Source organism: Poeciliopsis prolifica, unplaced genomic scaffold (genome assembly GCF_027474105.1).
Source record: "Poeciliopsis prolifica strain line A6 unplaced genomic scaffold, Auburn_PproV2 SCAFFOLD021, whole genome shotgun sequence".
NCBI classification, from domain to species: domain Eukaryota; kingdom Metazoa; phylum Chordata; class Actinopteri; order Cyprinodontiformes; family Poeciliidae; genus Poeciliopsis; species Poeciliopsis prolifica.
This window is the reverse complement of record NW_026562396.1, coordinates 3899707-3926156: the sequence shown is the minus strand read 5'-3', so window position 1 is coordinate 3926156 and position 26450 is coordinate 3899707. Positions and strand designations below refer to the sequence as shown.

The 26450-nt window shown below is 40.0% G+C and overlaps 1 protein-coding gene across 1 annotated transcript; it reads left to right on the top strand.

Moving 5' to 3' along the window:
* Positions 1-880: 880 nt before the first annotated feature.
* Positions 881-25104, top strand: ly75 (lymphocyte antigen 75). Its single transcript, XM_055044771.1, has 35 exons — positions 881-1486; positions 3278-3649; positions 5641-5814; positions 5990-6148; positions 7982-8101; positions 8820-8960; positions 9310-9513; positions 10654-10814; positions 10928-11035; positions 11315-11403; positions 12355-12524; positions 12702-12907; positions 13619-13761; positions 14074-14152; positions 14345-14416; positions 14647-14767; positions 14970-15005; positions 15128-15297; positions 16166-16233; positions 16336-16412; positions 16969-17105; positions 17463-17568; positions 18026-18186; positions 18284-18413; positions 18745-18968; positions 19043-19205; positions 19371-19535; positions 19621-19740; positions 20650-20835; positions 20924-21147; positions 21252-21453; positions 21649-21810; positions 22012-22128; positions 23013-23195; positions 23302-25104. Exons 1-35 carry the CDS (start codon positions 1387-1389, stop codon positions 23475-23477), a joined length of 5226 nt encoding a protein of 1741 aa, XP_054900746.1. The 5' UTR covers positions 881-1386; the 3' UTR covers positions 23478-25104.
* The last annotated feature ends 1346 nt before the right edge of the window (positions 25105-26450 follow it).

Below are 26450 nucleotides of genomic sequence, written 5' to 3'. Positions count from 1 at the left end.
CTGGTTACAAGTTGAACCAGTTCTGCATTTTCAACCTCAGTAAATCTCAGCACTAATCTCAGTAAAACACACAGTCAGTCACTGGTGTTATATATAAGTGCAGCCTTGGAATCACCAGCAATATTTGACATCTAAATTCAGAGTATTTAATGATTCACAACAGCAGCAGAAAAATCCGTGTGCAAGCAGGAGGGAGAGTTGTGTGGCGCAAAATGTTGGGAACTTCCTGTTCAGTTCGCGTGTGATTGAAATATGCTCGTGCATAATGTGGAGATAAGACGTCTGGGTGTGTCAGTTGGCATGCGTCAGCCGGAGCACGCCGGAAGTTCGATAATTTCAGAATTAAAGCGGTACCAAAGAAGTTCTTCCAGAAGTGTGGGTAAAGACGTGAAAGCGGAAGAATGTCAGAGCAAACATGTCTTTATGTCTAGTAAGAGGCACACATTCTGTCATCTGTGTTTCGTACTCATTAATAAACAAACTATTAAAGAAAAAAATAATCGATGAATAGGCCTACAGACAGAAACGTTTCATCCACGTTCATTAGCATCAGCAAAAGAAAAGTGTTGTAAATAAATCATCAAGAGCAAATACACCAGTGAAATGTTGACATTTATACATATTTATACATGTTTATTCTTGTCATAAGTTTTGTGAACACACAAGGAGCTGCAGCAATGATGACCAAGGTGAAGAAAGGAAATGTCTTTAATTTTTACTGTATTGAAATGTCTATTGATTGTGTTATAGTTGGGCCTGGTAGTTTTGTTTAGATTTTTTTTAACCTCATCGCTGTTTGAAACATTTTTTTAAATTTGTTTATTTTTAATTGTAATTATTTTTGAAATTTTCTATTTCTGGAAAGTCTCTCAGGATTAACATTTGAACAGCAGACGTCTTGTTTTTATTTTGAAAACCTGAAAGTTTGTCGTTTTTCTGGAAAGTAAATTTGCGTTCTGCAGATTTTGATTAGCATAATATTGTAAGGATATGTTTATTTAATTATTTAAAATTGACGCAATTCTTCACTCTTTATTTGTTTTTCCCCCTGATGTCGCTTTTCTCGACTTTATGCTTCGGTTATGTTTAAATGCAGCTAATTTATTACGAACCCTTTTCTCTCGTTTAACTTTTCCCGACGTCTGCTGCGGTCGTTTGTTACGCTCGGTCCGGAAATTGACGCCAGCTCGACGCGCTCGCGCAGCTCTTTGGGAGGCGCTGATGTGACAGCTGAGACCGCGCGCGGACTGCTGGGCTTTCTGTTCACTTTCTGTTTACAAGTATCGATAGGGGTAGGCTCGCTGCTCTTTATTCCGGAGGGAACAACAGAACATATCCTTTATGAAGCCTTAAACAAAAATCAAAGAAACGCAGACCGCCGCAAGTATGCTGAAATTGTCCGCAGCGACACTTTGGCTTTGTTTGTTGATGCTGGAGACGTCAGTCAACCGGGGAACTTGTTCACCGGAGAGCGACCAGAGCCGCGGTAAGTAATCTGCGACACTTTGCTTTCGGCTCTGCGCCGTCTAACATTCACAGTCCGCTCAGCTGGGTCATAACTTTCAGAAAGGAGGCCAGCAATGGGCACAGACCTGTCATACGACAACAAGTGAGCTTCTGTTCAGATTTGTTTACAGTCTGAGTCGCTTTGGGATCCTTCGTTAAAACCCAGGTCTAATAAACTCCCCCCTGCACCTGCTCGGTGTTTGTTATGTACTGCTTCCAGTTTAGGGCTGAAATGACACAAATCACTCACTGACACGAACATCTTTGCGGTTGCAACTTGACACTTTCTATTTCTGGAAAGCCAGCTTGGGTGAATTGTAGATTTAAACTGTTCTCCATATACATGTGGAGAACATGTATATGGGGGAAAATATTGAAGTTTGGGAGAACAGTTGAGGGGGGAAAAAACAAACATTTTACCTTAATACTGTTTCCCTTCAAAGACGATGCTGCTTTTTATACAAACCCAGCTTGTTTATCCGCATGCATATCACCATGTTAGAATCAATCACTCTTGTGGTGTGAGATATTAGATGAAACTTGAAATTTGATATAATTTCGAGTTTTTGCTTTAAGTGGAAACAAAACCTCATTTTACCTTTCACTTTCATATTGATTGTGATGCCTCCATGGTGCCTTGCGTTGTTGAGTCATGCACTCCTTAAGATGGGGGAATGTCAAAAACTTTGAACAAATTACTAGAGCAACCTTTGCAGTTTTCTGAAGCTTCTCTTCAGGTTTTGTCTCATGGAATCCAGTGATGTAATTTATTCTAAGTTTCTCGTCTCTGGTAATCCAAACCACAGTAAAACATCTAAAGCCTTGCCTGCCGTTTGTGACTTCTTACAAGTTCAATTCAGAAAGCCTTTGGGTTTGATTAAATCATTTAGTCTTATTCCAGCCAATCTGATTAATTACAAAGTTCAACATTCCTGATATTGTCATATTTTTTTATGCTTCCAAAAACTAACATTTTTGCCAGCAGTGTCTGAAGCCTCTGTACACCAGGTTATAATTGCTGACGTTTTTCAAACACATTGGTGTTTGAAAATCACTTTAGTGCAGTGTACACTTTCTCTTATCAGTGCAGATAAGAGAAAGGTACCAAATTTATACCTTAGAGCCTTTTTCACACGTTATCTCAAACACATTTGGATATGCAGCAACAGTTTGCATTTTCCCTCATTTTCACACTTTTTTTCTTTAATCACTGCTGACGTATTAGCAGAGTTTACACTGAAGATTAATCTGAAGAGAACCACTTTGTCTTGGTTTTAGCCACAAAAGAGTTAGCTCTCGATGTTTACCAGATCTCTTTCTTGTTCTTTAGATCAATTTGATTTAAATACTTTAGGCTTAAGGGCAATAAATATTTTTAATTGTATGGTCATTGTGCTGTGTCTTCCATGCTGTATTTGCTGCCACACCCAGCCAGATTATGCAGCCCTGACAGACTTTGCTGTTTTATTTGCAAAACTTGGCTTATTTGGAAATTGCATTCTGGTCCGTTCTTTACCATGCTGAGTCTGGTTTTACACAGCTGACTTGACTTGACATTTCTAAGGACACATAATCGATTTGTTGCTTTGGCTGTGCATCTCGCATCTAATCTGTAATTTGGCATCTTGTTACGAATGGAATTATGAAGAACTGCCACCATTGGACCACTTGATTTGAGAACAGGAAGAACCTGTGATATATCCATATATCTGCACCTCTGGTCTCTGAATAAGAACAAAAGATAAATGTTTTTCCCCTTTCTCGTCCTCAGATGAAGATGCTTTCACCATCCAGCATTCCACCACAGGTAAATGTGTGGAAGTGGGACTCTCCAGAGAGTTTAGAATCACCTCCTGCAACTCCACCGTCAGATCCCAGCTGTGGAAGTGGGGTTCAGGCGAGAGGCTCTTCCACGTGGCATCGTCTCTCTGCTTGGCGCTGAACGTTAGCTCGAAGATGCTTACCCTGGTTGACTGTGGCTCCACCGTCCCTTTGACGTGGCGCTGCCTCGACGGAGTGGTGCACACAGTTTACCAGATGGGCCTGACGGTCACCATAGATAAAGTTGGGACCAAGCGGGACTCTAAAGACTCCTGGGTTAGAGGAGGAACCCAAGAAAACATCTGCCAGAGGCCTTATCGTGGTAAGTGTTGCCTCCCCTTCCTCATGCGTAAGACAAGAAGTTTGTCGGGCGCCCTTGGGCTTGATGCTTCAGGAAGTTATCTGAGGGAATGGGGAAGGGAAAAAAAATATTGGTAAATTTTGTACATAGTGCAGCAAGTAAAATTTGCTGAATGCATTTACTTCTTGAAGTTACCTTCTAGTGTATTCCTGAGATCTCTGTACTGTGCCTGCAAAAATATGTCTCCAAGTGTTGTTTTGAGAAAAACCAGTTGAGGCACATTTTAAAATGAACCTGTCTTATTTACCTGGCTTAGATGTTTTTGTGGGGCTGCATGTTTTGTCACATTCTAGTGGAAGGAAGTACAATCGGCTGGGGGATTTCCAGTCAACCGATTGTTCAGCGCTTGAAGGTGTTGATTTATGTAGCAACTATTAAATGTTCAATGAAACAGTGGCATAAAGTTAAAATGTTCTAGAAAAACAAGGAGTATGTTTATGAAGCATTGTTAGGAATAATCTGACTCGTATTAGAACAGTTTGACACAATGGAGATCTCAAAAAAAGTTTTGTAACATCTGTACTAATAAATACGATCTGGCATTATGCTTCAGAGTGTAACCATTTACAGCCAAGGTGAGTCACATCACTCATCTTTGTCACATTGCAAGGTTTTGCTTTAAAACCTACAAGCTGATATTAAGATGGGTTTTAATGACATTTGCCTCCAAACCAAATCCTCCCACACATTTCACAGGCATAACAACAAAACTCCCCTCACAGAGGCAGGCACACGCAGTAGCCTTAATTAAGCAGCAGCAGCAGCTTAGAGTGAAATTGCTGAAGCACGATTGTGAAATTTTGATAAAAAGCCTTAGAGGTTAACGTAAGCGACCCAAAAACACCAAACCGATGGGTTCTGATAGGCCGGTTTTGTGTCTGAGCAGACAATATCTACTCGCTGAAGGAAGCAGCTGGAACTCTGAGTTCAGAGCATGAATAGGATCAAACACAATAGCCTGACTCTTTGAAATGTTTCAGATTAGTGAAAATAAACCTCCAATAAAACCTGAAGATTCTAAATGTTCCCATAAAACATCTTCCAATGTGCTGATTTTGTTTTCCCCGCAGAAGATAAACCCAATGAGTCTGTCAAAATATTATGACTAATGAGTATATAAATAGATTTTTGTGCAAACCTAAAGATGACAGATTAGTGGTTTCTAAACTTCCTTTCCTGAATCTCAGTGCAAGTCAAAACGTGCATTGTGCAGCTTGTGGCTTTTTTTAGCTTGCACAAATAAAATTATGAGCTTGTGCCTCAAATTTCTGAGTGAATTGACCAACCAGAGTGATCTTTCTGTACGAGAGGAAGCACTTAAAGTGAGACGACTTCTCCTTCCCGCACTTGCATATGCTTCGTCATCCACAGCTCCTTCGCAAGAGAAGAGGCAGGAAGCAGAATGTGGAGCAATGTGTGTCTGTGTGATTCTTCAGGCTCCTTTAAAAACTCTGAACTTGTGAAATTAATACGGAAAATTACATATTAAGTGGCAGTCTGTGGTTTTTAATAACCTAATTTGATCTTTTTATTTTGAAAGAAACTAATTAAAATATAGCATATGCAGCTTAAGTATTGAGGAGTATTTAAATATCTGTGTGTAAAATCAGTTAAAGCCTAATTGTTCCTTTTGATAAGCTCAGTGTTTTAACATTTTTATTTCATTATTATTATATTTTTAAAATATGATGGTCTTTCTGGCATTAAATTCCACCTGCCAAAGCAAAATCCCACCCACAACAACACCATCACCCACCAAGCAGTCTCCACAGCACCCCCAGTTTGAGAATCACTGCTCCACCAGATTGTGTTTCTTTGCAGCCTCCTGCTGGCCTTCGTACTGCAGCATCTCATGTTACATCTTCTCTCAATTGGAAAGATGGAAACCTGCAAATGGATAACTATCAGGAGCTTGTAATGCGGCTGTGACTCTGTCTCTTGTGTCTGGGCAGTTGTTCACACCACCAGAGGGAACTCTGCAGGAGCCCCATGCCAGTTCCCCTTCAAAGTCAACAACACCTGGCAACACGGATGTATTCCTGATGCACAGGTCCCCAGTCTGTCCTGGTGTGCCACATCCTCAGACTTCAATTATGAGCAGAAGTGGGGGAACTGTCTATTGCCTGGTAAGTTCATGTTTTTACTTCTCTACGCAGTTGTAAAATACATGTGTTCTGTCGGCTAATTGGTTTAATGTACACTTTTATTTGCGTAGCAGTTTTCTTCTTTCTAAAACACAATCTGGGTTCGACTGAGCTCTGTTTCTGCACTTTCAACGACTCTGTGTCCGTGACTTTGCAGAGGTGGGCTGCCAGACCCTGTTCTCCGGACCGCCTGGGGGACCCTGCTATGAGTTTGTTTCTGGCGCCGCGGTGACCTGGCATGAAGCTTTGCATTCATGTCGCAGTCAGGGAGCCGATCTTCTCAGTGTGTCGGAGTCCGATCTCAACTCCACGGCCTGTAAGACCAACCTTTCCTGTAAATGTACCTTCACTTCGCTACCCGCCTCAAAATCACAGATGAATTTGTCAATAATTAATCAGCTGGTTTTCAAAGTGCTTGTGTTTGTGCGAGCAGAAAAAGGTTAACCCTCCTGTTGTCTTCGGGTCATTTTGACCCGAAGACAACAGGAGGTTAGTCTTATTTTTTTCGTCAAGTTCACATTTGAATTGCTCCAGCAGAAAATTCCATCTGAGTTGTGAACACTGTAGGTCTGATTCAGGACTGTTAGATTTCAAGTTGCTGTATGCAGTTGCAATTAAAAAAATGTTTTATAAGGGCTTGTCCTCGGGTCATGTCAACCCGAGGGCAACAGGAGGGGGGGAAATTTGAAAAGATATCAGTTTTACGGAGATCAGTGATGCCATTCCATACTGTTTGCCTGTCCAGCTGTGATTTCCTTAGTCTTCCGGTCAGTCTGACCTGAGGCCTGGGTTTAGTTATTTTTATTTCTTTTGCAAAGTTCACATTTGAATTGCTTGAGCCTAAACTTCCCCCTGAGTTGTGCACACCGTAGTTCTGATGCAGGACTGTTAGATTAAAGTTTCTGTATGCAGCTGCAATTGAAAAACATATTTTTTAAGGGCTTGTCCTCGGTCGACATGAGCCGAGGACAACAGGAGGGTTAAATTGACTACCAATGACTCAGATCATTTCACTTTTTTGACTCCATGCCTAATTACCTCAACTTCACTAGGAAATGAGGCCAGTGGCCAGATCGTTAGCATGTTTCTATTACAGTTTACTTTTGTTCGAGACACAGCGTGCTGTTGCTGCTTATGTGCCTTTCCAATAGGAATCCTTTCATGTACTTCCTCCTATTGTACTTCCCATCTCCTTTTTATGTTTGCGGTGAGATATCCACAACTGTGTTACATAATCATCAACTGGACTTTGGCTGAAGCAGGTTTTACTCCTGATAGGAGATTTCAAACTAAATGAATCACCTCTGAAGAAGGAAAACCCCGAATGTTATTAGGTGTTTTCCGAAACAGCTGGAATGCTGTTTTTTAATTAAACAGTTTCACAGTTTGCATCATCATAACTGAAGGGTTTGTCCCTCATTGGGTGCTTTTATGGTTTCTCATGTTGATGACGTTTTTTTGTGTGACATGAAGTTGTCTTGTACACATAAAACCCTTTCATGAGGCGCAGTATGACCAGAACCACCCATCCCATTCTGAACTGCTTATGCTCATAGAGTCTTCTGGATTTTTCCTCTTTTCCCCCTTTCTAATAAAACTTGTTCTTAATATTATAAAATTATGAACAAAATAAGGCCATTATTCAACCAAATAATCAACTTGACATGAAAATCAAAGTGCCTGAGGCTATAATTTGCAAAGCCCAACTGAGTGACTTAGATCTAATTTTCTTTGGCCTCATTCAGAGATTAACTTGGATGTTAGCATATTTCCATGTGCATGCTTATTATTTTATTTTATTTATATTTAGTCATATTTGATTTCTTACATACTTAGTACATCTCACTGATGTGTGTGTATGTATACATATTTTCCCCCCCTTTTTTAAATAAATTTTATGTTGCTTATGGTTATATTTGCATTTATTAATATTTAACACCTTGTATGGAATAGTAAGCAATTCCAACCTTGGGGATCAATAATATATATTCTATTCTACTCTAATGTAGAAATAGAACCCAGGATTTATACATTATTCTGGTGATATTGACCTCGATGTTATGGCATTTTAATGTACACATTGGCACATCTTCTGAATGAGAACATTTATGTTTGCTTCTCTTGACTGCTGTGATGTTGCACTGTGCAGTTTTGGACGGTCTTCGTGAAATGCCCGAGAGGATGTGGATCGGCCTTCACCAGTTAGACAGCGCCCAGGGATGGCAGTGGTCAGACGGATCTCCTCTTAATGTCTTGCGCTGGGAAGCAGGTCAGAAATGTTCATTTCTTTCTTTTTTTTTCTGTTCTATGTTTTTGACTGACGGATGCAAACATAAATCCATGTACCTGTAAAAAGATACAGTCTAAAAGCCTGAGGAAATCAAAACTCGGACAAGGAGTCTGCTGCATTTGGCAGCAGCTGGCATGTTGCTGCTCTAATCCAGAGAGAGAACCATGTCTGCTGTTCTACAAACATCAGCAGCAGTCAGTGAAACAATATAACCAGTGTTACAAAGGAGCTGCGTGTGCCTTGTGATTGGACACACTGTGCCACTGAGATTGTTAGTGTTGCCAAATGACCCATTAGTAGCACTGAATCGGTGCCTTTTCCAAGGCTGCCAGGAATTGTATTTTTCACTGTATATTTAAGCAATTTGTCTTTCTTTGTTATGAACGCTCAATGGTTAAAATAATTGATAGTGTGTCACTGTCGTGACCAGCAAGTACAGTAGTGGATTGTTGTCGTAGCAAACAACCCACTGTTTCATATTTCTCCAAAGTTTGCCCACTTTGTGAAAAAGTTCAATCAGGCAGTGAGGAAAATGTTACGTCGCTTCAAATGCAGTGTGTGTGAGTTGCAGCTCTGCGTGTTGCTCTTTGCATACTGTCTATTTCCCACTGTTGGTGTGCGATGTTTACATGCGCCGTGCGTTTTAGGACGTACTTTTTAAAAATTGGTTTTCTAACGCAGTGTTTACTATTGACAGGAATGCCATTCACCTCGTTCCTCATCGAGTCAGACTGCGGCGTCTTAAATTCTGGAAAAAACTTTGAGTCTGAGTCATGCAACAAACGGCTGCCGTACATCTGCAAGAAGAGGGTGAATGCCTCTGACACGACAGCCGCAGGTCGGTTAAAGGAAGTGTGCACTTCATGGCATGCCACCTGTTTCTCCTCTGAGTGAAACTGTCACACAACTGTACTGGGATGATTTTGTTTGTTTGTTATTTAAAAGTTCATTGCTGTGGACCACACCATAATTTAAAATACTTTTCTTCTTCTGTGCTCCAATTCTTATGTGGATTTATATTACCAACCAGTTTTTAAGGGAATCTTACTAACAAATAATGATAAAAACCTCACCTTATTTGGAGTGCTTTTATCTAACGTAGCTTTTCACAGTTAATAAAACACTTAACTCTAAAATTTTGTACGGTCCTCTCATACCTTTCTTTCTGCTCTTCTTCATCTTTCCAGATCCTTTAGCTCATAAAGAAACCGTGTGTTCAGAGGGATGGGTGCCATGGAACGGCTGGTGCTACAAGTTAATAAACGACATCAACAAACGGAGGAACTTTGTAGATGCCCAAGAATACTGCAACAACACAGAAAGAGGAGCACAACTAGCGAGCTTCCACTCTATTGACAACATCGAGATGATCAGCACGTATTTTCCGACAGGTAACCCTCTGATGTGTGCCTGAAGTCAGTCTCTTCTTTTCTCTTGCTGTGAAAAACTCAAAAAGTAGCAGAATGGGATTATCTATGACATATAATTAAAGAGTATTCATATTACTTCAGATTTATTTTTGAGCAAAAGAATTTGACAAGTCAACTGCACACTTTGTTTCTGATTGCTTTTTATTGAACTAATCTATGACTCATAAAATGAATGTTGGGAGTCATTTAAATGATGCCTACAGAAACCTGAAGTTCAGGTTTGAAGCTGTGCCTCAACAATGATTGAAACCAGTAGTTCATGTCGAGGAAGGTACTGAACACACCTGTTCCGTTTTGGGAACAAAATGCAGCTGCTGGTCACGGCATGTATGTAGACAAAAGGCTACAGACTTGTGCAAAGAAAAGGTCTCCACTGCAGGTGGAGGAGTTGTGCTCTAGGATTGTGCTACACGCAGTTCATCCATCCATCCATTTTCTTCAGATTTATCTGGGTTCAGATTGCGGGGGAAGGGAGGCCCAGACTTTCCTCTCCCCAGCCACTTCTTCCAGCTCTTCCAGGGAAATCCCAAGGCGTTCCCAGGCCAGCTGAGAAACATAGTTCCTCCAGCATGTCCTGGGTCTTCCCCGGGGTCTCTTCCCATTCAGTTTAGTTCAGCTTAGTTCAGTTCAGTCCATATTTTCCTGAAAATGGAAGAGTAATATCAGGTGTCGAAGTTTGCAAACATCAATGCCAAACCCATCCAAGCACTCTTGGGTAATTTTCTCAAATGGCAAAAGAAGAGAGAAAACCCTCCTTTGATTTCATCAATAGTCACTGAACAAGCAGGTTTATGTGGAAGAAAAGAAAAAATATTTCCAAAGAGATGATTTGGTTCAACAAAAGACATTTTTGAAGTGTGTGGGAAAGTAACCAAGCAATCTACTTAAAAAAAAGTCATTAATGAGTGTTTTTAATTCTATTATTCTAATCACTTAAATACTTTTTACAGGGACCAAGTATTTCAACAAACTATTTGTTACTGCAGGGATTGAAAACCAAGATCTAATTTTAAATAGAGACCTGTTATTGTACTTTTTTCCATTTTAGGCTGATTTAAAGTCTTTTCTCGAGTTTCCTCTAAGTTTCCCCGTGTCATGCAGATGTTAATTTTCCTGGTGCCTGGATTGGTCTCAAGGGTTATGGATTAAAACCCACCGTCTTCATGTGGACTGGCGATAAGCCTGTCAGCTTCACCTACTGGGACCAAAACCAGCCTGTCCAGAACGCTCAGGATCCCACCTGTGTCTTCTACTATCGGGAGGTTTGTGTGTTTTTCCTCACCATTTTATGTTTTGAAAGGCAAAAAGATGTAGAGTCAAAGCTATATATATGTATATATATATAAAATCCTAATTACTCATTTTAATTTTTCAGTCCCATGGTTGGCGGGTTGGGGACTGCTCAACGAAGATGTCTTTCATGTGTCAGAAAAAGGGAGTCTTCAATGAGTCGTCAGTACAAACTGGATGCCTCTATGAAGATGTAAGGATTGTCTTTGTGGTCAGAGTTTATAAAAATGATTGTTGCAGTGTGTTATATAAGACTGGTAACTAGTTAATTTTGTTAGGTTCTGGTCAGCAAATTAAAATCTACATATATATTAAGGATACAACCAAAATTCACTTTTTAAATATATTTAAAACATACATCGATGGTGCCGTTTTCATTTTATAGATATTGCATAGAAGTGAATGTGGGTCATTGTCCCTGTTTGCATGTAACTTGATTATAATCTGAGTCTTACTGTTTTTAATTGCCCAGGGGTGGAGGAGGCATGGCAGCTCCTGCTATCTAGTGAGGACTGAACAAGTGCCCTTCAAAGACCACTGTAACGTCACCATAAGAAACAGGTGGGGTCTGGTTATCATCAGTAAAACTGCAATCACCTTAAGTCAGTTCTAGAACAGAAAAATCCTTATATAATTAACTTATGTGGTACTTTCTGGGTTTCTGAGGTAAATATGTTGTGGAGGTTTGCCAACACTTTTACTCACAGTTCTCAGAGAGATTCTTCCATAATTAAGTGAGAAATCCTTCCTTTACTCCACAGATGAGTTTATATTAGTCTGAATGAAGAGCCCATTTCTTGTGGCTCTGAAGCAAACTCAAAATAATCACCTCTCAAGGGGGATTATTGACCCTTTTTATGCTTATATTACACACACATGGATGGACAAATGTGTCAAAAAGCATATTATTCCAGATTTCTTATTTTCTGTTCAGATACAATTTGACAAAGCATTTTCTTAATGTACAGTTTGGGACTTTATAATTAAGCATGCAAAAACAAACAAACTGCGATGTGGCTCTTGAGTTTTATATTTATTTGGACTGGCTGGGAGATTTCCCCCTGAGAAGATTGTTACAAAGGTTCTTAGTCACCATTTCAAAACTGACACAATGTTCTTTCGTGTTATTCTTGTACAAATTTACTGAAACTGTAGCAATCTATGTTTAGTAGACTAACATGCACCAGAACATAGACGCTGACAAAATCTTGCTTTTCCAGAGTTTTAGTTTTAGCTACATGGAGTTGGTTACATAACATGGTGGGATTTGCCCCGCTGATGTTCACTGAAGTTTACATTTAACAATTTGTCATAACCTGTTTACTTTCAGATTACTTTTTATCCAAATCCCGTTGTGTTGTCTCTTAGCATTGAAAGAGGGCGCACGTTTTACCATTCCTGCACCGTAATGCACAACATTTTAAATCCTTTTCTGTGCACTTGCATGGCGAGCTGTGTCTTATTAGGTTGTGGCAGGGGCTGAGTCATTCAGATTTATTTTCTTTCTTTTAGGTTTGAGCAGGCCTTCATCAACCGCCTGCTTGCAGAACACATCAGCAAAGACCCTCAGTATTTCTGGATTGGTCTGCAGGACATCAAGAACACTGGAGAGTACCACTGGATGAGCCAGGGTGACTCCTCGGGCGTGGTCCCATATACTAACTGGGGCTGGTTTCAACCAGGTTAGTGAGTAACTCAAGCCCAATGCTCCACTGTGGTAATTTAGACTCTTGTGTAATACCAGATTAAGCAGAGCTTTGGGGTGTTTTTTTTTTTTGTCGTGGTGTTCAGATATACTGGTTTTCTTATGCATAACAATGATATGGCCATATCTTTTTTTCTGTATCTATGTATTCCAGATAGGGACGGAGGTTGTGCTGTGATTTCGACAGCAAAGCCACTGGGCAGATGGGAAATAAAGAACTGCACCCTTTTCAAAGCCGGCACAATCTGTAGAACAGACCTCGGACCACCTCCGCCACCAGAACCAGAACCAGAACTGGATCCTAATGCGACCTGTGCTGATGGATGGATGTCTGAAACAGACAGCAAATATTGCTACAAGGTACGTACAGCCAAGGGTACCTACAGTACATAATAGGAGGATATGCACAAAACTATCACTGCACCTGACCTGCAAAAGCACAACCACATCTCCAATGTGTTGCACAAACTTACAACAACCACAAACAAACTTAAACCACACACATGCAGGCCAGACGTAATCCGCATGGCCCACTATAACCTGTTTTTTCTTTGAGAAATAAATTTTTTGCTTACAGAAAAACCGCCAAGCCGGCAAATAAATGACAGTAAACTGACCAATAACATGTAGGCTTTAGGACGTGCATGTGCCCATTCCCACAGACTCGCACATTTATGGGCTATGTATAAGATGTTACTCCACAAATGTGTTAATAGAAAAGGGGGTTAGATAATAAAAAAATTCCAAAAACATTTTTTTTCTTTTTTTCACTTAAAGGAAAAGCTCAAGGTACGCACGCTGTGTACAGCTTCAGCCGCTGCATTATTCTATTTGATAATGCAGTGTTTTTAATGATTTTAAGGTTGCACTAAATAATACTTCAACTATTGATTTTTATTGGTTATTTGTGGGAAATAAAAAATTTTCAATTCTTAAAAACAAAGATCATCCGTGTCTTTCGGCGTTGTTACACCACATGTCTCTTTTGTCCTAAATTCACTTTTTATTGCCTTTTTCTGCTTAACCTCTTATATTGGTTAGCTTTTATGAGCTGATCTTTCTCCCTGCCAGGTATTTCATGAGGAGCGACTCAGCAGGAAGCGCTCCTGGGAGGAAGCCAGGAGGTTCTGTCAGGCTCTTGGAGCCAACCTGCCCAGTTTCACAAACATAAAAGAGATGGCATTTCTGCACCGCATTATGAGGAATTCAATTAGGTATGTCTTCTTCCGTAATACGGACGTCACACTAGAGATTAAGACTGGGAGTTTGGGGAGAAGGGTCTTAACTTTTCTGACCATTCTGTGACTTTTCAGAGAATGATCTGAACAAGAGAAAACATGCAAGAAGTGACAGTTAATTGGACAAAATGTCTTATTAAGTCAGAGGAGTCAGTCTGGCAATTTAAAGCAAAACAAAAACACTCTTTCAAAAGTCTGTCCAACTTTAGAGGATTTTACTCATATCTTTCTTCGGTCATTTCTTGATTGATTGGTGGGAATAAATTGAATGTCTTTGTCTCGTTGCAGCGATGATCGGTACTTCTGGGTCGGCCTGAACAGAAGAAATCCAACCGATCAATCCTGGCAGTGGAGCGATGGCCGCCCTGTAAGTCCCTGTATTAAAAATCATGTCCCATGTTCAGTGTGCTTTGAAAGCTTTCTTTCTGAAAGTTCACCCTAGCCATGTCATTAAAAGTTCTTGGGTTTACTTTGTGAATTACGTACAGCAGTGTTACATCATCTTGTTGTTGGGAGAGAGTATTTATTTTGAGTGCTTAATCAAAGGTTTTTGCCACAGGTATCCTTCGATGTTTTACACCACGAGTTCCACGAGGACGATGACTACAACAGAGACTGCACAGCTTTCAAGGTTTGCTGGATTTGTGTTGCTTTGGTTTGCTTTACATGCTTGTGCCAAATTTTGATTTATTTTTGTAGTATAGAGCATTTTACTTGATTATTAAAAATACTGAATTGCAGTTAATGCATTAATTTTATAACCTTCTTTTTTTTTTTTTACTTTTCCCCTTGAGCATTTCATTTCAAATCTCTGTGTATTTCTTAGAACTCTTATGCTTTTTCCAAACGTGTGCCCTGTAGACCATGAAGAGAACCTTCACACACCTGCTGCTCTACTTATATGACATAAACATCCCACCGTTCTTTGCCACGCCATTCCACTGTGACGCTCAGCTGGAGTGGGTCTGCCAGATTCCCCGCGGTGAGTGTGTTCGTTCAACCCCTCTGTGGAGTGTCTGCATTAAGCACAAGATGACAAGTTTCCATTGGCTTTTTATAAATCTAACCAACGGGAGGATACTGTGCGATTTAGGAAGTTATTGTTAAGAAAATAAATAAGTGAAGTCATGTGTATTTGTACTTATTTTATGCTTCTGAATTTATGTTTGTCCACGGTTTAACAGGAATTAAACCAAAGACTCCAGAGTGGTACAAGCCTGGTAATTAAACTACGGTTTTGTTTTTTGAAATTCGTTCATTAAAATATCAATAATTTCTTTGATTCATCCTTTTCCCATCTTCAACTGTAGATGACCGTTGGATGTATTGTTGTGTTTTTCAGATGGGCACCATGAGACCTCAGTCTTCATAGACGGAGCTGAGTTTTGGTTCGTAAAGGAGCCCAAACTAAGCTTTGATGAAGCTACGCAGTATTGCAATGCAAATGGCAGCAAACTGGCTTCTCCAACAAGCATTACTGCATATGCAAAGATCCAGCAACAACTGGACAAGGTCAGTTCCACTGATTTAAGTGTTGAAATATTTATTTTACATCTGATGATGTTTTGATAATGAAATACGAAGCCAATGTAAAGTTAATAATGATGAGATGTGAAAGTATTGCAACTGAAATGCAATAATAAACCAAGCTGGTATTACAATAACATTACCAGCAAATGATGTCCTAAAATTGAGCAAAATTACAAATAAAAACTTAAATTCAACTAAAAGTCAGGTTGAGAAGTCTTACAGTGGATCAATACACTTTCATAAGATCCACAGGAAGATTTTTTTAACAGGGGAATGCCATGAAAGAGGAACTTGCTTAGGATAATCTTTAAAAAGAAAATAATAATTCACCTCCTCTCAAAGCAGTTCGGCATGAAAGATGTAAAACTCAGCCTCGACAGTGTGTTGTTTGAAATACTGAAGACTAATTTATCTGTTAGTTACTTAAAAAACTGTTGAGACCCTGCAACCACGACCCATAAAACGAAAACAGGATAATGGTTCCAAATGAAATGGGGAGTGGAAAAGGGATAAACATGTTATTGTGCTTCTTTTTCCCTTCATTGTTGTTTTCATTCCTATGGGGGATTTTTAGCCGATTTGAAAATCCTCGCAGTCCGACACAATTATTTCCCCTCTCCGGGGTCGTGGGAAACGAGCATTTAGTCATGAGAATCTAGCTAGATGCAATGAAAAAGCACCTCAGATACAAATGTAATGTGATTTAGCAAGAAAGTGGAATGTATTAAATCCCAATTCAGTAGATTAATGAAAATGCACAACACTCTAATTGATGTTTCATAATATATCTTCTTATGATGAGTATTAACTGGAGTTAATAGTAACTACTTTGTTTTGAAACCGCTAAAAGCTGGGTGGACCAGCAGACCAAAACTGGTGGATGGAAGTGACGCGCCCTGGCCGGCTGTTCCCCCCTACGTGAGTGAAAACCGTCTGACACGGGTCTAATGTATTAAATATAGCTGTATTAAAAAAATCACAATGTGATGGCAGCACTGACTGAACTCGCATGTGTTCCAGGTACACCCAGATGCACTTTTACCACTCTCGCTTTTTGGGCCGATGCACTCACATCACCCCTAAAAACCATTTTCCAGGTAACTGAAAACTTTGTTGACGTTCCACTCAAAGGGAAGAGCAGAAGAACTAAACTAGAAAACTAAACTATTTGTGTGGGAGCATGCTACTCTCTTTATTTATTTATTTTACATAGAGTCGTCGTTGCTGTTCATGTTCAAAGGTCAAACAAAGGGAAGTGGCATGTGACTTAGCTATTATTATGTTTACTCCTTCCTGTAAGTCGACCTTTAGCAGGCTTTGCTGTTTGAGATGATAAAATAAAAACTGTTGTTGAAATTTATCACTTATTTGAAGTGAGAAAGAGACTATATATTTCTAAATAAAAATATTTAAAGATGCACGTATTGTCAGTTTATGTTGCATTCAAATTAACCATCTAAAAAAGTGGGAGTGGGAGTAAATGGCATTGATTTTGCTGTAAAGGTTTGTCCAAAGCACGTTGGTTGGACCTTTTTAAAGTTTTTACTGGCTTAAGAACCTTCAATGTGGATGCCCCTGAAACAGAACCACCTGATTCATAATGCTAGCCTTTTCAAAAAGTTCTGTTTCCCTTCCTTTCCATTTGCCTTGCAGGCCATTATCTAAGTTGCCTGCAGAAAAATCCGTTTGTGTGTGAAAAGCTCAACGTCACATCAGTGGAGAAAAACCCTGCGAAACCCCAACCTGAAAGATATCCTTGCGGCGGCCGCTCAGTCTCTTTCAGGGAGAAGGTATGAAGTGGATCCCTTTATTGCCACCGTTCCTTTTAACCTGTTTTCTTTTTTGTTTGTTTTTTTCATGTAAGAGAACATTAGCGAAAGATAAAAATGAGCAGAGAGCCGAATCCTCTGTCGAGGACAGATGCATCTAATATTTCTAAAATTCAACACTGCACCTCCTCAAGTTTCTTTGTTGGTCCGAAAGAAGCGCTCTGCGTATTGGATTAATTTCTAGCCAGCCAGTGAATTTACTCAAGAGGTTTTACAATTTCAAGACATTTTCATACAGCACAAGATTTGGGATGATGCATGAGGGTCACAGTTCAGCTCTGAGCGTCGATGGTTACAGTGTTTGTGTTATTTTCTCAGTGCTACACAGTGTTGAACAAGACCTCCATAACGTTCAAACAAGCCAATGAAGAGTGCAAATCTTTGAGGGGAACCCTGGTCACCATATCAGATCAGGTGGAACAAGGTAAGGACATTGCTTGACATGTCTTTCATTCTTCTTTTATTTATTTCCGTTTAGGATTTTCACTATCATTAAATTTTAGTCGACAATCATCCCTCATGATATTTGATGCACGTGAGCTTAATCCAACTCTTCTTCTTAGCCTAACACGTTACCTGTTCGTGTATTTATTTATTTTATTTTTTTGTCCTGATGTTGAAGTTGCTTTTGTCTTTTCAACAGAACAAAAGCTTTTCCTCACAAAATGCAGGAGCCGCATTATAGGGTTTTTCTCCTAAGACAAAAATCTTAGCTGTGCTGCTCCTATCAGGTGGCGTTAAACCGTCGCATGAAAGAGGAAAGCACAGGCTTTTGACGATGCTTTTATCAATGAGTCAAAGTCAAACCAATGTTTTAAATTAGGATGTTAAAACAATAAAATTGTGTCCAGTCTACATCACTTATTTTCTGCTCATTCTAGACTTTATCAACACTCTGTTACCAAGTGTGGTACATATGGATAGAGTATGGATTGGTATGAAGATCAAGGAGAACAACTTCCACTGGGTCGATCAGACGCCGGTGAACTACTATAATTTTAACCCTCTGCTTCTGGGCATGCACAAGACAATGGGAATCAGGGTAATCGCCTCGTTATTTACAGTTTGTGCGTTAAGATTTATTTTTCTATTTTCAAACAGTCGCATTGTGCCTTCTGATGGGTTTTGTTTATCATTAGACTTTGGATCCGGAGGGTACAGTCATTTGTGCGTACCTGATCAATAACGACCACTCTGACATGCTTGGAACGTGGGACTACGCTCCTTGCACCCAGAGTCAAAACCTGGGCATTTGCCAATACTATGCAGGTAAGGTTTTCCCATGAGCCGCTTAAAATGAAGGTGTTGGTTGGTTGAAATACAGAATATTAATTTGTATTGACAGGCCTAAGAAAAAATACTTGAAAGAGATCAAGCAAATGTTCTCAGTGGCATCAGAGTTTTAGCTGCCACATCTGTCTACCAAAACTGACATAGAAATACTGCTGCTCTCATCTTTTATTTTCTAAAATATTTACCATATTTTATGTTTGAAAAATCCCAAACATTATGTAAATAAAAAAAATGTTTGGGATGTATTTACATGTTAGTGTTTTACTTTAATCCCTTTCACCGCTTCTCTCTTTATCCTGCATTGCAGATAAAACAGAGGTCAAGACTGTTATCACTGAAGAGCCTCTGAATGTCAAAGACTACTCTTTCCTACTGGTTTCCAAAAATCTTACCTGGTTTGAGGCTTTGGAGTACTGCAAAAGTAAAAATATGCATCCAGCAAGCATTCTCGACTCCTCCGTACAGTCCGCCCTCAGTGTGAAAGTGAGCCGCATTGGAACCGCCCTGTGGATCGGCCTTTTTAGCGAAGATGTAAGCACTCTGCAAGTCATTTAAATACCCCATACCTACGCTTCTTGTTTTGTGAGATGTCTCCTTGTGTCCAGAGTGGGCAGCACTACCGGTGGACCGACCACAGTCACACCGTGTTCAGTCGATGGTCTCCGGAGCCCACCAGCGGAGGCTGCGTGTACCTGGACACAGACGGCTTCTGGAAAGCCACAGAATGCGAGGATAAGCTTGGAGGCGCCATCTGCTACAAACCGCACAGTGAGTGCAGCTCCCAAACGTAGACAACAGAAACGCCATCGATGGGATGTTTTGGTTGCTTGTTGGGTACAGTTGTTTACAGGAATGTTCAAAGAACATAAAAGCTGCAATGTGCAGATTCACTTTTAAATTCTTTAAATACAGATGTGCACTTATTTCTTCTAGATGAAGTCATTCCCTCGCCGGAGCACGCTGCCACTAAATGCCCTCACAGCATGAAAGGACCAAACTGGATTCCCTGGATGAGCAACTGTTACACCTTTCAACTCGTCTCGACCAGATGGGATGCTTTTAAAAACAATAAAGTGGAGGACACCTGCCAAGGACTTGGTGAGAGTTGGACCTCGCTTTTATCGTCCTGATGTTTGGGCAGGAATGTTTCGGTAATGGGTGTTTCTGATCGCCTGCGTTTCAGATCCAAAGGCCTCCATCCTAACCATCAGGAACGAGGAGGAGAACAGGTTCATCGCAGACAAGCTCAAATCTTATGAAAGCTTAGTCCACTTTGCTTGGCTGGGAATGTTCAGAAATAGCGGTAGGTCTTTTTTCTGGTGTTTGTGAGGGTTTACAGTGACTTAAAGTATTTGCCCCCTTACAGATTTTTTAAACACATGAACGTTTCAGAAGGTTTAGCATGAATGGAGTAAATACAAAATGCAGTTTTCAAATGATAATGTCGGTTATTAATGGCAGAAAAGCTGGAAAAAACAGCCTGACATATTTGAAAAAAAAAAAATGTTAATGAATTCACCGTGATTAACCAAATGTTTTATGGAGCATGACAATTCAGAGCATATAGACTCAGCTCACCAGTAAGTCCACATCTGAATGGTTAAAAAAAGACTGGACTTCCATCATTTCTGGACTATTGGGTGTTGCTTACCTGTATATAAGCCACACCCACTGCCTTTGAAGAAAAAGAGAATTGTACAAATAGCCTCATTGGTCTGTACACCACACGTACACATAACTATGCCGTAGCATAGGGCATGTTATGTGGTCTATATTAATGGACATAATAAGATATTTACACAGAAAGATTTTTTTCTTTTAATTACATACATATTGGCACCATCCACAAATGCAAATCACAAATGCTTTTTTCCAAGCAGTACCTATAACATTGTTGCTTAAATAAACAACTTACGCTATCTTGTTCCTTACCAGTCATTAGCTTTAGGGGAGAACTGTTCTCCATTGTGCCAGATCTTCTGTGCTTAGGATAGCTTTTTTTTTTAATGCTAATAAATAAATCATCTTTCAAAATATCTATGTTTTTTCTTACATCCTCTTTGGTTGTCTTTGAAATTGTTATAAAAATTATTTGATACAAAAGTAAGTGTGACCACAAATCAAAAACAAGAGATCTATAAGTGGGCAAATATCTTCTAAAAGCAACAAACGTCGCTATGTGTGGAGTGAGGGAAATGTTGTTCTGCTCTAGATAACCAGACCATGTGGTACGATGGAACGAGTGTCCAGTACTCCAACTGGTTGAAAGGCCGACCCAATTTAAACAGTACCTTCATGGCTGGTCTCACCTCTGAGGGAACCTGGATTCTCTTCAAAGACAAAGACACCTTTGAGGCGTTCAGACAAAAGTCAATTGTTGTCTGCAAGTTGGATAATGGTCAGTGTCCTGCGCTTCACATCGCAATGCAGAATAATTAGTCTGTCTGCTGACTGTATTTGATGTTAACGTTTTTATTCCATTGTAGAGCCCAAAACGGAGTACAGGCGTTCGCTCAAGGACCTTAAGGCCTACGAGACTCTCTCTTATGAGGTTGTCACCAAACAGTTAAATTGGTCCCAGGCTCTGGAAGAGTGCAGTCAGCGTGGCGGCCACCTGGCAAGTATTCATGACGAAAAACACAACGAGCACCTGCAGCTCATCGCCAAGACGGACGGCTTCCCTCTCTGGATTGGCCTGTCAAACCAGGATGTAAGAGTTTTATGGTTTAACATAGCCTGTGCAGCACATTAACACCATCTTACAAGAGCCTCTGCCTCTTCTTAACTCGTACCTCTTCTGACTTCTTTGGACAGGTCAGTGGCTCAGCCTTCGAGTGGTCAGACGGGACGCAATTTAAGTACAAGTACAACATCAAAGAATCCATGACGGATTTCAGCTCAAGCGACCCCAGTTGTGTTCACATTAACCCTGCTGGAGAGTGGGTGAAGACCCTCTGTGATACCTTGCAAGACGGCGCCATCTGCTACACCACCAACACCACCACGTCCTCCCAAAGTGAGACGACAACTCGAGCCTATTCCACCACTGTAGTAGGAAAAGGGATTTGTGTCGACTGCTCAGTTCTATAAAGCTAATTGCTAAAAAGAAGCATTCAAAGCTATGCAAATGTTTGAAAGCAGCCGATATTCCTGCGAGTGTTTATGTGATGGACTGATATCAATTGTTGCTCATGTTGTTGCTGTGAAACAGGAGCTAAGCTGCAAGCCGCCGTGGAGAACAACTCCTGCCCTCAGGGCAACGGGACGACCAGATGGGTTCAGCATCAGGATCACTGTTATTTATTCGACGGGAGCTTCTATAACTACGGTGTTTACTTCATGGACCAGGCCAAGACAATATGTCAGCAGCTGGGTGAGCTGGATCTTATTAATTCAAATATAACCAGATCAATGGACATCTCACTGATGTCTCTTTTTGTCTGGTTTGATTAAAACTGTCTGTGTTTCAGGTTCAGCGTTAATACTATCAGGAAATTAAAACGCACATCGGGTTTCTTGGTTTGCATGTGAGCCACTTGAAATCCAGCAATTACGTTTTTCCCTTTGCCAACAGATGCTCATCTACTGACAATCAAATCCAAACAGGAGAACGACTTCTTGAACAAGCACCTCACCGACGACCCTCTCATCACCAGCCGAGTTTGGCTTGACGTCAAATTAGACTCTGCAGGTAACGCCTGATTTTTAGATTGAAGGTGGAGTCCATAAAATATCCAACTAATTTTAGATAAGGCAAGGAATTGTCATGATGGTGAAATTTTTCTAGATTTACAGTTTGCAATAAACATTATCGCAGCTACAGCTACATAAAACCGGATTATTCTTACCATAGCTAAATATTACGCAAGGCTTTGAGTAAGAACTTTTCTTCATTTTTCAAACATAAAATTGTTTTTTTTATCCAGTTTTCAGTTCTATGAAATTGTAGCTGCGTTTATGAACAAAGACAAACATGCTTCGAAAATGGAGGATTAGAAATTCAGTCTGAATTTAGCTTTTGATGCCAAGTGTCCCTAAATAGACCCAAAACTGAACTAAGCAAATAAATGAGACCTCTTCTTCTCCTTCCTGAGTACAGAATTTTATTTCAGTTTATTTTCATGGTGTCTAGTCACAGCAAAATTAGTTTCAACACATGCTGACAATAAACTTGAACACATGGTCATTTCTTAGCTAATGTTGCGCAGCAGAAAATGGCAGAAATTGTCCTTTAAACCACATGACTTCACATTTTAGGTCAAGCTTCTTTGGCTCCTCCCAGTGGTCATACTGCTATCTGCAGAAATACCCCACTGTTCTGAAACAGCCAATCGGTGCCGGGAAGAAGCATTTAACTCAGCTCAACATTGATATTTTGCGCAGCTGCAGCAATAGCAGAGAAACAGCCTAGTGTCACAGGAAAACTGTCATTTTGAACAGTGACCTCTTCGAAAGAAAGTAGAAAATCTTGGTTTTTATGACGGTCAAGTAAGAAAACCAATAGCGGGTCCAAGTTAGCAATGAGCATGTAGCGGATTGCAATGGAACTCATCTTCGTCTCTTACGTCCTCCCAGGTAAACCTGTGTCCTGGCAGGACGGCTCGACCCTGTCCTACACCAACCTGAAGTCCGAGGCCTCGACGTCAGGGAAACGGTCCAACCACAACTGTGTGGTCATGATGGCCGGAGACGTCGGCGACTGGAAACTGGTCGACTGCGACGCCACCAAGAGCCGCGTGGTCTGCAAAACTCAAGCAAGTGAGTATCATAGTGCTTGAGAAGTGGGACCGACAACGTTCAAGTGGAATAAGTTTGATGTGTAAATATGGAGGAAAACTGATTTTTACCCGTTTTCGCCCATCAGAGTCTTCAGGCTCCCCTGTTGCTCTGGGACTCTTCATCATAGTCCTCCTCGTCCTCCTCCTCGCCATCGGCTTTATCATCTACAAGAAGAAACGATCCTACTTCTCCTCGACAGTTCGCTATGAGAGGACCCTGGATGACTTGGACACCACCAGCATAATAACAGGAAAAGACTGAGCTTGTCTTGGCGTTCAGCCTCAGGGACGACTTCTACATTCTCTACTCCTCAACGAAAGTGGATGCAGCCTTCCTAGTTCTTTTGTTTTATTTATTTTTTTCTCACCCCAGCCTTAAAGCAAAAAAAAAAAAAAAATGAAACAAAAAAAAAAAACTATAATCTGTAAATATTGTCTGGGACGCTGAATTCAGCTGCGCGAGGCTGAAAACCAAAGAGTTCTGACATCAGAAAAAAGAAGATTCTAGTTGAATCTCTTTTCCTGAGCAGGTTGGAGAGACGGGAGTTTTATTTGAAATTTTCTAAGGGATGAATAATGTTTTTTTTTTTCTAAGCTTTTATGAGTCTTCAAGGTCCACCAAGAAGCTGCAAACTTCACCCAACTGCTACTGTTAAACTAATTGCCTTAATCTGGTTTAACTTAGTTTGCGATAGAATATTTATTAAAAACTATACTTTTAATTTGGTCATTGAAGTGATTTGCAAGTGAAATCATTAACATCTCGAGTTTACAATGACAGCAGACATTTACTTAAACTTTGTGCTTTAGTCTTCTCAGTTGTCTTACAATGGCGGCATTTATACTTGACCTCAGTGCAACCTTCACTCAGAGGTCAATGTCCTGTTGACGAAGGTGTGAATGCACAAGCACAGATCCTAAACAGGAAAAGCAGAATTAAACCAAGATCATTCCCACCATTGTAGTTATCGACTGTGGAGGTTTTCAGGCTTCGTTGAGACAATTTCTCAAAGAAAAGCCCAACTTTGCTAAACTCGTTTTGTTGTTCTCCCTTTGCAGTGTGCAATATGCAAACGTCCCATTCGGTCCTGCCGGGCTGATGCACACCGACACAAGAGTTCATTCAAACTACCAGAAATCAAACTTGCTGTTATTTTCGTTTTCAAACTGTAACTAATCCAATGGCGCAAACTTCACCTCTTTGCTTTGAGCCCAAGTGTTTTATAGACGAGGAGTTTCACCTCTAATACAGATAAAAGCTTTTATTTAAAATGTGTTATGTAAATCCAAAAGAAATCACCAGAGGTTTAAGTGATATGGCTAGATAACATTCTTACTTTGTACATGTCTACATTTTCAGCTGAACTATTATCTAATAGGCAAAAATCTGACAAAACAAATCTGCCTTCCAGCATCATCAGTGGCTACACATCAATTTACACGTTGTATTACTAATGCATACACAAGATGATGTATTGTTCTGCTGACTACCTGTAACAGTGAAGAGCACTGCCTGAGTCTAAAATGAATCGACACACATCTGTCACGTCTGCGTCTTATCTATGCACAAAACTACTGATCGAGAACGCACTTTAATACGAGAGAAAACGGTTTCTGCTGTATGCTAAAGCACAAGGCGGCCTGGAGGTGATCGACACTCAAATTGCACTGTTTGCTGTAAATGCTTTGTAAATATCTTTTTATTATTGTTTTTGATTAAACCAAAGATGGCATGTGAATGTGGAAAGCTTTTACTGAGCAGCTGCCTCAGTTTGGCCTGTTGATATCGAAATGCAAACTTGTTGATTGTCAAGTTCACTGTTTTACAAAAGCCGATCAAACTTAAATCAGGTACAGTAACTTTTCAATAAACGTTTTGTTTGAACGTCTACTGTCCTTGTGTAATTGCTTTTTTATTATTTTTTTGAAAGAGCTTTTCATTTGCTAATATGTGACGAATCCTCTGATGCATGAGTGACTGACTGAGTGGGTCTTTCTTGACTCGCGTTAGAATCAGTGTGTTCTTATGCTACTTTTATCAGTTTGATTCAAAGGAATGTTTTGTATGATACTTTCTGCTCTGGTTTATTCCACACAAAAAATTCTTTCAGGTTTGAAATATTTTCATTTTTTATGTTTTGGAACAATTTGGAGAACATTTTAAAAACAATGTGTGTATGTTTGTGTGTGTGTGGGGTGAGGGGGTGGAGGGGGGTGAGAAAGGGCACATTTCTTAAAATGTTATATGTTATCTATCTATCTATCTATCTATCTATCTATCTATCTATCTATCTATCTATCTATCTATCTATCTATCTATCTATCTATCTCCTTTCTTTCTTCACTGCAGACCATCTCTCGCTCCATTTTTCCTCCATTCGTGAACAAGAAGCCGAGGTATTTAAACTCCTCTACTTGGGGCAGGATGTCCTCCCCTATCCTTTTCTGGCTCATTTCTTTATTTATGCAGTTATTTGTGTAGTTCTGAATTTTTATTTCATTGACTGAAAAACAAAACAACCTTCAGCGCATTGATCAACAAGTTTTCAGTGTCATTCACACACATTGTCTCTTTTAGGTTTCCCATCCAGGGTGTCAGACACACACACACACATAATACACATGCACAATAAAATGGAGGCAGTGATGTTAGTTTGGTTAGATAACTAACTTTGAAGAGGGGTAATGTTGGAGTCTTGTCACAATATTCATGACTGACACACATCTGTCAGGTAAAAAAATGAAGATAATGCTTATATGTAAGAGTTACTGCTGTGTAAAATATTCAGGGGCAACACTCAGGACTCAGTGTGTATGGTTAAATAAAATGGAAATGAATGCAGGTCATTGTTAACCAGCATATGGAAGAATGGGCTACAAATATAAAAAAGCCAATTTTTTAAAATGTATAGAAGGTCAATTAAAAATTTGAATTGCATATCAGTAACTTTTTTTAAACGGAATACCTGGAATATGAACTGATGAAAACTTTTCATTACAAGATGACGTCACCGGGTCAAAAAGGACCCACTTTAGCATCAGAGGGTTAAACTGACCAGCAGGGGCCAATTAAGAACATTGGTAAAAAGTTGCTTGCCTTTAAGGCCCTTATATTTGTCTGCAGGTAACATGTAAACATGAATTTCATCCTGATTGGATGTTGCTCCAGAATACCGGCCCAATTTCTAAAGTCACAAGACATTTCTAACCCAATAGAATCAGAGGACACTTAAAG

What these genes read in the sequence shown, in the direction of transcription:
- ly75 (XM_055044771.1), top strand. Translation starts at nt 1,387, where the DNA reads ATGCTGAAATTGTCCGCAGCGACACTTTGGCTTTGTTTGTTGATGCTG. An exon ending in GGAGAGCGACCAGAGCCGCG is followed by an intron (nt 1,487 to 3,277) that starts GTAAGTAATCTG and finishes TCTCGTCCTCAG; the next exon opens with ATGAAGATGCTTTCACCATC. An exon ending in CTGCCAGAGGCCTTATCGTG is followed by an intron (nt 3,650 to 5,640) that starts GTAAGTGTTGCC and finishes GTGTCTGGGCAG; the next exon opens with TTGTTCACACCACCAGAGGG.